Below are 12,339 nucleotides of genomic sequence, written 5' to 3' on the forward strand. Positions count from 1 at the left end.
AGTAGGTTCACGTTTGAACCTCTCAAGGAACCTTTTTCGCTCTTTAAGTACACCCTTGCATGTATCAGTAAGCCATGGTTTATTGAAACGCTTTGGCACTGCCGAATTCTTAGGAATAGTTTCATCTGCAATGTCCTTCAAGGTGGAAGTGAACAAAGACATGGGATCATCAGCACCAGTAATGGCAAATTGTTGCAGACGAGTGCTGCACAGATGTTGAAACTGACCCCAATTTGCCCTCGCCAACTTCCACTTTTTAACCCTTTCAAGCGATGACGATCCATCATTCTCCGAAATAATGGGAACGTAGTCACTACCACAAGAGTCTGAACCAACTTTCCAGGAGAAATCAAGAAAAAAGATGACGGACTACAAAGGTCTATAGAAGTGAAAGAACCATTTGCAGAATGAAAATATGTATGACTTTTGTCATTAAATAAAAGCAAGTAATTTTTTAGAATTAAGTCTTCCTTGTTTTCCTCTAATATTAACAGCCTCGCATCCCCACAAAGTGTGGTGCCCATTAAAATTCCCCATAATGATAAAGGGAGTAGGGAGCTGGTCAAGAAGATCTTGAAGGTCCCTAGGATTAAAATTAAAATTATTATGAGGTGGCAAGTAAACTGAACATAAAGTAATAGTTTATGAGCCGTGACTTTTACAGCCACAGCTTGTACATTGGTATTTAATGTTACTATACTCTGAGGAATGTTTTCATTAACAAGAATGGAAACACCCCCAGATGCTCTATTTTCAGTTTCTTGAAATTTGTGATAGAGGTTAAATTATCTCATGGTAATATGATCAGTATCTTTCAAGAAAGTTTGTTGAAGACACACTGCAAGAGGATTATGTTTTTGAATTAAAAGACTTAATTCATCAAAATTGGGCCTAAGCCCACGGCAGTTCCACTGTAAAACTGAATTAGCCATTAGGGGGGAAGTACAGGAGTTATCTTTTGCTTATGTAATTTCTGTAAATGTGAACGATCTGGCAATGTATCCATATGATCATCCTCATCAGCCACAATTTCAAAAGGATTATTGGTTGGAATCAACTGTTTTTCAGTTTTCTTCAGTCGTCCACAACCAGAATCCTTATTCTGTTTTAGTGTCTTTTCTTGACGGAGGCTTACTGGATTCTGGCTCCCCAGATGATGAGCCTCTTGGTGGATTCTTAGAATCCAAATACACTTGAGTAGATGCTAAAACTTGTTTATGAACAGCTTGAGCAGTCTGTTTTTTGACATCTTCTGGATGAGAAATCTTCTTAAATGTATTTTCACTGTTGAGCCAAGTTAAATCAGTTTGAATAGCTATACTCGTTGTAGAAACTGTGACAGCCGTGACATATGATTTACCTAATGCCGCATGTGTCGAGGACTCTACAAGTTTTCTAGCATCAATGAAAGACAGGCATTTTTCTACCTTTACCTGCTGTACCTGTTTTTCCACTATTCACTTTGGCCACTCTCGCGAGTACACAAAGTGTTTCCCCTTACAATTGGTACATATCATAGTTTGGCCTGTCTTACTGTCATGGTCAAACTAACCACAACAAGCACATGTCAATCTGTTGCGACATGTATTCTGTCCATGTCCAAACTTTTGACATTTGAAACACCGTAAAGGGTTGAGGGATGCAAGGTACAACAGGTATATTCAAGTAACCTGCTTTAACTGAAGTTGGAAGTGTAGGCACATTAAATGAAAGGATCAAGGTGTTCGTCTGCACACGTTCGTTGTTCCGACAGCCCTTAATCTGCTTGACTGATGTAACCCCTTGTGAAGAGAGATTTTCGCAAATCTCATCATCACTTAAACCTTCCAAATCCCGAGACTGAACTACTCCTTTAGATGAATTTAGAGTAGCGTGAGGTTTCACACTGATAGAAATATTGCATATCAATTTAGATTTAAGAAGATTTCTGCAATGACTCTCTGTTGAACATTCAACTAACAATGAGCCATTCCTCAATGTCTTAACTGTTTTAGGCTCGACGGCCAAGCCTTCGAACCCTTTCTGGATCGCAAAAGGCGACAGTTTCTTCAAGGCCCCTTTATCGGAAGACCCGATGACGAGAAACCTTGGCCAAGATTTCAAAGAAATCACTTCAGTGTGGATCATTTTCAGGGTCCCATCGAAAGTTAATGTGGTTTGAGCCATAATTTAGTTCATATAATCATCAACCATGCTCCCCACCCACCACCGAGTCCAACAAGGGGATAGGAAGCTGCGGATAACCACCAGACAATCATGCCAGGGATACATGGTTCATATACTCAAAAGTGGAGGTATGCTGTATTGGCCATTCTCAAAAAGAATGTTACACCCCTGCACCACGGTGAGGTTACAGCACACGCAGGGGTCTACTTTAGTACATCAGCCATTGTTTTCGTAAAACACTCGATGTTTTTAAAGTAAGTTCAGTTAACATAAATGCAATTATTTTTTAATAATTATGTTGGCTGCTTTATTTGGTAAAACTAGTAACTCTTTCTTAAATGCAGAAACATTACTATTATAGTTTGATGCATATGTTAGCAGTATTTTTTTTTTAAATGGTTGTGAAGTTTGGGGTTTTAACAAAGGAAATAGTCAAGAGATCCTACATTTACAATTCTGTAAACGTATTTTAGGCGTGAAAAGGAGAACTATTAATATGATGGTCTAATTTGAATTAGGTACATCACTTTTGTACATAAGTAGGAACATTCGTATTGTTAAATATTGAATAAATTTGTTGAATACAAATAACTGTATTTTGAATTAGTGTTATGCCATATGACGAGTGCATAAGAAAACCACGTTCTGTTAAGTGGGTTAGCCAAATACGAAACCTGCTTCTCACTAATGGTTTTGGTCACATATAGTATAATCAAAATGTAGAAAATTGCAATACATTTATATCACTGTTCAAACAGAGAATGACTGATCAATATATCCAATCTATGTTTGCTGTATTCAACAATTCTCCAAAATGTCTGTTATACAAATTCGTTGTTAATAATTATTGCCTACAACCTTACCTTCAGAAACCTATTGCTCTGAAATACAAACATATTTTGAGTAAATATAGATAATCTTCCCATAATCTCTTTATAGAAGCGGGCAGATACCACAATATTGACAGGAATAATATAATTTGTAGTCTGTGCAATATGAATGTAGTAGAAGACGAATATCACGTTGTTCTAGTGTGTCCTTTCTACAGTACCATAAGAGAGATATATATTAAACCTTTTTATTATAATAAACCATCAACATTTAAATTATATTATCGCAACTGCTGTCAAGCGAGAATTCAAAAACAGCTGATTAAACTAAGTATTTTACCACGCATAGAACAGACAACATTGATGCATGACATATTATATTGTATATTATTGCTGTGCATGTATTACCCATTTACTATTGACTTTTATCGATTTTAACCCATTGCTACTTAAGGGCCGTCCATAATTTTCAACATTTTCACGAGCGTACAAACCGTACGCGGGGGGAGGGGGTTAAGGGGCCAGCGTACATTTTTTTGAAAATGAAAAATGTCGATCAACATTTTTCATTTGAGGATGTACACTTTTAGGGGGGGAGGGGGTGGTCAAAAGTGTATGGTTTGTACGCTCGTGAAAATGTTGAAAATTATGGACGGCCCCTTACCATTCCTCGCAATGTGCACATTATATTATTTTATCTATAAATATATATGTATGCCTACAAAATGTATATTTTTGGCAAAATAAAAAAAAACGTGTTAGTAAAACGTCATGGCAATGTCATACAAATTGTATGTGTGTGACGTCATTAGAGATTGAGTCAGGACTCTACTATTTTATAAGCACGGGCCCAAGAATCGATTTATCCACACATCGTTTTATCCAAATCCAAAGATAATTAGCTGAGATATTATTAGACAACGCTTAATCAACTTTTCTCGCTAACAAATACGCGTGTAGACCGTATTTATTCATACTTGTATAATGATTTGAATGATTTATAAAATTGGTTCATGTAGGTATTTCAACAATAAGTTTATTTATTTAATTAATATTTATACATTTATTTATGCATTTCTAAAGCATGTGGTTATTTAAGCTTTTAATTAATTTATTTTAAATATCAAACAATTAAAGGTTCCATTTCTATTTGTTACGTTTTCATTTTTCACATTTTATATGATTTCATAAACTATTATATTTAGTGTTTTCATTCTAATCTCCAAAATGCATTATTTACAGACCAATTAAGATGGCAAACTTCAGCAGCAAACTGAACGAACTGCATAGAGATTCTAACCTGTTGTTTACAAAAGAGTATAAGGTATGACAAAGCCACTGCCATGCAATAATCCCATTGTCAATGAAATAAGATCTTTAAAACTATAACTCATACTCTACAATGCATGAAGGGCGAATCTTCGACCAAACATAAATGTATCATTTTATGTTGAAGTAGAAAATGTAAGATAATAAATTATAAGATTCTTAATATACTCTGTCAAAGAAGAAACGCATAGGCGAAATATTCATGCAATTATCTCTTTAATACAAAGTGGCATAATTTCGTTATTTATGATCGTATTACAGTAAAATGTGACATGAGTATGTGACAATTTTCTTGCTATGGACTTACGGCACGTGGAACCCTAGCCCATTCTTTCTGCAGTGCATGTAACAGTTGCGGAAGCGTCTGAGGCTCCGGGTCACGCTGGCGTACACGTCTGTCCAGTTCGTCCCATAGATGTTCAATGGGGTTGAGATCTGGCTATCTTGATGGCCATGGCAGCACATTAATGTTCTCATTCTGTAGGAAATCCATTGATACACATGCCGTATGCAGCCTAGCATTGTCCTGCTGAAAGAGTTCTCTCTGTCGATCCGAAATGTGAAGCATGTGACGGCGAAGAATTTCATCCCGGTAGCGTACAGTTGTCAGGTTGCCTGGTACGAACACAAGTTCACTTCTGCCGGTGTATGAGATGGCTCTCCACATCATGACACCTCCACCGAATCTGTCAACTTGGGCGACGCAGTTGTTGGCAAAACGTTCATTGCGGCGTCTGTAAACACGTTGTCGTCCATCACGTCGCTGTTAAAGGAAACGTGACTCGTCGCTTAACCATACTCGACGCCTGTTTCCCAAGTTCCACCCCTGTATATTCGTGCACCAGCGAACACGTAAAGGTCGATGTTGACGTCGCAGGACGGGGCCAACATACGGTCTTCAGCTTCTCGAAGTCGTTTACGAATGGTTTGTGCAGACACCCTTCTCAAACCAGGTATGCGTCCAGCAGTGTTTGTTACTGTGGCAGTTCGGTGACGCAAGTGCAGAACCCGGTTGTAGCGATCTTGTGCTGCAGTTCTTATGCGAGGTCTTCCACATCTGGGCCGGTCTTCAACTGATTGAAACTGCTGGTACCTGTCCCAAAGACGTGAAATGGTGCTCTGATGGACGTTCATGTGGCGTGCGACTGCCGACTGCGATTCACCTAAGTGGAGGCGGCCTATTGCAATGTTCGATTCGGCAGGCTTAGTCTTGGCATCTTGTAACTCGTCTACGTCGAAATGGAAATGAGGCATCATTGCGAGCATTGCAGCTTTAAATACCCATCACTACCCCAATCTGTTCCTCGAGTTACACGTGCATTCGCCAAAATCTGACTATTTCACGCCGATTTCCTGCAATTGTCGCACAACCTGCCACAACATGCGTTAAATTTGTTTTAGGGTGCATTTGGGCATGCTGTCCCATTCCAGGAACATTAACAAACATGGTCATTGTACAAAAAAACCCGATATTTTGTAAAATCAAACACTTTTCTTCTTTTCCTATCACCTATGCGTTTCTTTTTTGACAGAGTATATATAACAGAAATGCATCATATTATGCAAATGCTGTCTTTGTTATTTGATATTTCATTGGTTTATAGATCTGCATTGTCTTCATAATTACAGTATTTTTAATTGCATAACATCATTGATATATAACTTGCATGGACGTAAGAAACCTTAACTTAATTGTCAGCAAAACTAGCAAACATTTGGCGATCGTGTTGTTTGTTTTGTTTTTAAGTGTAAGAAATTGTTTTTATGCTACAATGATATTTACTTCCCTAACGTTTTTGTATTATAGGAACTCCAAGAAAACAGTCCAAAAAGAGCACACGAGATATCCAGTTTAGAACATAACCGGGTGAAGAATAGATATGTCAACATTTTAGCATGTATATATATTTTATTGCAAGACATAGATAAATCATAATAATGGAATAAATAGAATATTATAATAATAACAGAAATAAAGAAACTATAATAAGCTAGAATGTTACTACCACACAGAATTTTGTTACAGCCAACATATTTAGATGGCTGGAATAACGATTAGTACTAAGTATAGCATCAAAATTATCACTTAAGATCAAGTAAGTGTTTATTATTCTGTCAACATTCATTTTTTTTTTATAGATGACCATAATCTTGTGAAACTGTTGCCGATAGATGAGGATGACAATTCTGATTATATCAACGCCAATTTTATTCCCGTGAGTAGAACATTGGAAATCTAAGCCATCTACAAATGATAAGCTTAATACGTACATAAGCTAACTATGGTCTATCATAAATGAAAATAAAACCTAAGGAAGCGGAACAGTAGGTGGCAAAGTGGCCACGGTTGGGAAGGCTGTATATGAATACATGAAATTATCTTACAGGAGCATAACCACAAACCTCCTCTGACAGGACCAGGACATTTGGGCCCATACATTGTCCTCCCCAAGTCATCAGTTTTATTATGACCCCCACTTGACAACTGTGGAGATAGTACTGACGACGGGTGCCAACGGTGGGGCAAGCAATGCTCACATTTTGCAAACACCTGATGTCGTCACTTTTTTGACAGTTCATGTTATCACAAATTTATTTATTCTATGGACTGACTCATCTTCGTGTCTTCAAGCTTTACGCAATATGAAGCTGGACCATCCCTTAATTAGGATGGTGATACAAAAGTGTCTTTTTATCCATTGCCAATAAAGATATTGTATTTTGTTGGGTGCCCAGCCATGTTGGCATCAGGGATAATGAAAAGGCAGATTCAGCTGCCAAGTCTGCTTTGGATTTGCCTCATGCTAGGGTTGGTGTACCTTATACTGATTTTAAACATAGTATCAATACATTTATCTTTACGACGTGGCAACATGATTGTGACTGTGCTGTTACGAACAAGTTTCATGCTTCCAAGCCAGTCTTGGAGAGTGGCAGTCCTCCTGTAGGCAGTGCAGGAAGGATAAAATAGTCTTGTGTCGTGCTCGCATCGGTCATACTTACTTGACCCATTCATTTATTTTGAAGACGGATCCTCCACCTCAGTGTGAGCACGGTCAGTGTACTCTGACGGTACGCCACATTTTGGGCGGACTGTAAGTATTTGAAAGAAACTCGATAAGATATATTTGGTCAGAGAAATGTGATGGAATATTTTTGATTCCATCCAGAACTTTTATTACAATTTCTTCGAGATACTGACTTTTATTCTAAATTTTAATTTATCTATCTGTGATATTTGTATTTTTGCACAGTCCTTTATACTATGTTTTATTTAAATCTTGAATTTTTATATTGATGTGGTTCATCATTTAATGTTTTGCTTTTACCATAGTTTGACACCCAATAGCCGATGTATTTTTCGTGCTGGGATGGTCGTTAAACTATTCTATGGAGCTCTAGCCTGTGTTAGTTTTGATTTAGTAAACTAGTCTATGACTGGTAGTCCTCTTTGTGGCGGTGCAGGAAATATGTACTGTCCAGTAAAGGATCTCCTTGGGAATGGCTGTACTTCTGTAGACGAGACACTGAGTTGAGATTCGTAGAATCCACCACTAATTTGCCAAATGCCCATTCATGGTCTTGATCATGAATAATGGTTTTGTTATTCAGATTCAAATACACTTCACGGACCTGAAAACGAAAAACCAACCTCGAATTATGTCTAGTTTGCTTAAAAACATCCCTCTTAAAACAATGTATGGTAGTTCTTGTTGAAAGTTACAGATTACTGTATAGAATATTAATTATATACATCCAGTGTGTTCTTGGTTGTCCAAATGTAAGCGTCCTTTAGTATTTCATCAAAGTAACTAGTCTTTATGTTTCAATTCAGTACTTCAAACTGATAGCAACTGCTCTGGAATTGTGGGTGAGAAAAACAAAGAACCAACATCAAACTTTATTTGCATGACTGCAATCTTTCCCCGTATAATTGTCCAGGACAGAATGATAAATGGTTTTGAAAGCGAAACAAAGGTCAAATGTTTATTTTAATATTCGAGAAGATAATTAAATATGTTGTTATTTATATTTTGCTAATTTTATTGTATTGTTGGTCAGCTCTTTGTGTCTGCATTTTATACGCCATATTTCCACCATGGCAAATATATAATACAACGTTATACATTAAAATAACTGCAAACTCATGTGCATCATGTGCAATAACATATATTACTATTCAGGGTTACAACTCGCCCAGGGAGTACATTGCTACACAGGGCCCACAAGATTCGACCATCAACGATTTCTGGAGGATGATTTGGGAAAGAAATGTGCCAATTATCGTTATGCTCACTGGAGTCAAAGAGGGAATGAAGGTATGCTAGTTACATTTTGGGAAGCAATGCGAATTCTTATTTTGATCCATTTTGGCATTCCTTCTGTCTGAATTTAACAGTATTTATAGAAATAAGAATCAAAATATTATTTTAAAAAACACCAGTAACATCCCTGATGAATGCATTGCATAATATACATGGACAGTTCACGAGATGAAAATTATATGGTTCTATTGTTTCACTAGGTCTCTGAAGGAGTGGAGCATTTACTGTGATGTATAATCAGTATTACAAATTTCAAATACAATAGAACTGAATTTTCAAACGCGATTATTTCAAAACACCTACAAATATGTCAGGTGGAACCATGAATTAAAATATGACAGCAAAATAGTGTTTGTGTTCCAATGGGTTAATGATTAAAGTGCTTTTTAGATTGAAAATGTATTTAGTTTTAAATATAAACGCCTTAATTTAAGGTATCAATAATTTTATCAGTCGTAATGTTTATATAATGATACACTAAATGTTATTGTAGCACAAATGTGCTCTGTATTGGCCTGAAGACCTGCATGTTACAAGTCAGTATGGAGACATCATGATTACCTTGGAAGATAAGAAAACATTCACCACATCTACCTTAAAGACCTTCAAACTCTGTTTGGTAAGGACATGGTATTAGTGTTATATTGACAGCAACACATAGTGAAATGTATGGTGGTGTGTACGCGCGCGCGCGCGCGCGCATCTGTATATAAACCCACTGACATGGATTCCAAACCACAACTTTTGGTAGTGTGCGCCGTTACTTAGTATATCAGTGATGATGCAAATTACCTTTAACGAAATATTGCAAGTACATATAGAATTAAACATTTCTTGTTATTAATACGTGTCATTGTATTTTTATCTAATTGGATCTAATCCTTTGGTAGAAGGGTGTGATGTATATATACAACTATAATTTAATAAACTGACAGAAGTGGATTTACCCACGACTATAAATAATATAATTTTATGAATTTAATATCAGAATATCTGTTGAGTGAATTAAACAGTATTTATTCAAGAACTATCTGGTGTTTATTTTCCTACATTGTATTAATTACAACGATGAACAACACATCCATTAAAGTGTTAACGTGTTTTATATTAAAAATGAAAAGGGAACATGTGAACGAACCGTGAAGCATTTCTTCATGCATGACTGGAGAGACTATGACGCCAACCTCACTCCCACTGATGTTGTAAATTTCATCTGTGACGTCAGACGAGCGCGCCCAACAGGTGATCCTGGTCCAACGGTTGTGCATTGCAGGTACTGAAAGTAAATACTCCACCCTCCCCCAATCATTGCAGGTACTGAACATAAATATTTCCACTTCCCCAAATCATTGCAGGTACTGAAAGAAGTAAATATCTTCCACCTCCTCCAGTTATTGCAGATACTGACAATAAGTATCTCCCACCTCCCCCAATCATTACAGGTACTGACAATAAGTATATCCTCCCAACAAGTACTAAACATAGTTGAATCGCGTCTCCACATTATTGCAGGTATTGTATAAATAGTTAAATATTACGCCCCCCCCCCCCCCTCCCCTCCAGTCACTGCAGGTACTGAAAGCAAATATATCCTCTCCACATCGCTGCACCTACTGATGGTAGTAGAATCTCGTCTCCACATTACTGCAAGTTACTGTATAAATAGTTAAATATCGCCTGTCCATCACTGCAGGCACTGTAAATAGTTAAATACCAACTGCCCATCACTGGGTGTACTTTAAAGAGTTATATATCACATGCCAATCACTGCAGTTACTGTAAAGAGTTAAATATCACTTACCCATAGCGGAAGAACTATGAATAGTTAAATATCAACTTCCCATCAGTGGAGATATTGTAAATAGTCACATATCAACTGCCCAGCACAGTAGGCACTAAAAGTTGTTCAGTCGCACTTATCCATCACTGCGGGTACTACAATAGTTAACATATTGATCGTTTCGCGTGCATCCAGAATGCTGAACGTGGTATCCATGTTTCACACATGATTATTGTACAGATGCCTATGACAAAAAACGTCTAGATCCCCTGATTTTATAAAATATGATCTTAAAGTTTGCCCTTTGTTTTTTTTTCGTTTTACCGGTCTAATTGATGTATTTGATTCATTGTACGATATGGCAATAATCTTGTACTAAGTCTGCATTAAGATGTAAACAAACCACTATATAATTGTCTGGACCCCGTTTATAAAGCGACTTTGGTGTTGAGAACAAACTACCGATCAATACTATAAATATTTTATCCATAAGTTGCTTTAAAAAACATTTAAATGCAAATAAAATACAAATTCCATCATATTTTTATACGTGTGAGAGGTGATCTCAGATATTACACTGTCGTTTTCTACTACGTATTAGCGAACTTAACGGACATAAATTTACACGTTTTATCTCAGACAATTCAATCTGTCTGTGTCCATCCTATTAAGAATTCTGGACATTTCTTAGGCCAATCTTCAATATATGACAGACGACGTAGTCAATTTCTCTCTGCCTATTCCAACCTAAACTTCAAAACACTTTTACTTAGAAACTCAAATTTCGACGATCAAGAAAGTGCTGTGATGTTCAAAACGATTCAACAGTTTATAGTTGCAAATTGTGACAAATCAATCTCTCTCTCTCTCTCTCTCTCTCTCTCTCTCTCTCTCTCTCTCTCTCTCTCTCTCTCTCTCTCTCCCTCTCTCTCTCTCTCTCTCTCTCTCTCTCTCTCTCTCTCTCTCTCTCTCTCTCTCTCTCTCTCTCTCTCACACGCACACACACACATACATATATCCCACCAACAATCTTCAATTCTTGTCTATCTGTCTAGTTTTTAAAATTAATTTTATTATTTTGTCTGCCATGTAACATTTGTAATTGTCAGATGTAGTGAGATACCTTAATATTGCCATCGCCTATTGGTTAATCCAAAACGTTAATACACACGTCAATAAATATAGTAAAACAAATCATCTAAAGTGTATAAGGTAGCTATGGACTGAAGGTGATCTTAGTGCTAACATTGCTTCGTTAAACGGGTCCTTCGTCTTTAATATTGTCTGGTTATTGTCTGATAACAACTTTTCAGTGCTGGTGTTGGAAGGACTGGGACGTTCATTGCGCTGGACTACTTCATACAGTTTATAGAGCAGCACAGTTTGGAGGACAATGTTGACATCTTCCAGTTTGTACTCAAGATGAGGGAGAACCGACCTCTTATGGTGCAGTCGGAGGTATATATTACGACGTCTACCACCACTACCATCATCATATCTACTACCATCACCACTACCACCATCATCTCTACCGCGACCATCACCACCACCACCACCATCATCATCATCATCTGTACCACCATCTTCTTCATCGTCATCACCACCATCATCATCTCTCTCTCTCCATTATCACCACCAACAACACCACCATCATCATCGTCGTCGTCATCTCTATTGCCCCCATCCCCACCCGCCACCTGTCCACCATCTGTCCACCCTCTCTCTCTCATCTCTCTCTCTCTCTCTCTCTCTCTCTCTCTCTCTCTCTCTCTCTCTCTCTCTCTATGTCTGTGTCTGTCTGTGTGTGTGTGTGTAATTGTGTGTATGTGTGTGTGTGTCATAATTGTGGGTGTGTGAGGAGGATTACAAATGTAATCGCATAGCTGTCTACAGTTGTTTAGTTTGTATT

At 37.4% G+C, this 12,339-nt stretch overlaps 1 protein-coding gene across 1 annotated transcript; it reads left to right on the forward strand.

The window, feature by feature from the left end:
• The first annotated feature begins 1,370 nt into the window (after positions 1–1,370).
• LOC121369713 (tyrosine-protein phosphatase 69D-like) lies at positions 1,371–9,287 on the forward strand. Its single transcript, XM_041494765.1, has 6 exons — positions 1,371–1,506; positions 1,995–2,155; positions 4,840–4,969; positions 6,465–6,541; positions 8,510–8,644; positions 9,144–9,287. The coding sequence occupies exons 1-6, from the start codon at positions 1,371–1,373 to the stop codon at positions 9,285–9,287; spliced, it is 783 nt and encodes a 260-aa protein (XP_041350699.1).
• The last annotated feature ends 3,052 nt before the right edge of the window (positions 9,288–12,339 follow it).

Source organism: Gigantopelta aegis, chromosome 4 (genome assembly GCF_016097555.1).
Source record: "Gigantopelta aegis isolate Gae_Host chromosome 4, Gae_host_genome, whole genome shotgun sequence".
In the NCBI taxonomy this organism is placed as follows: Eukaryota; Metazoa; Mollusca; class Gastropoda; order Neomphalida; family Peltospiridae; genus Gigantopelta; species Gigantopelta aegis.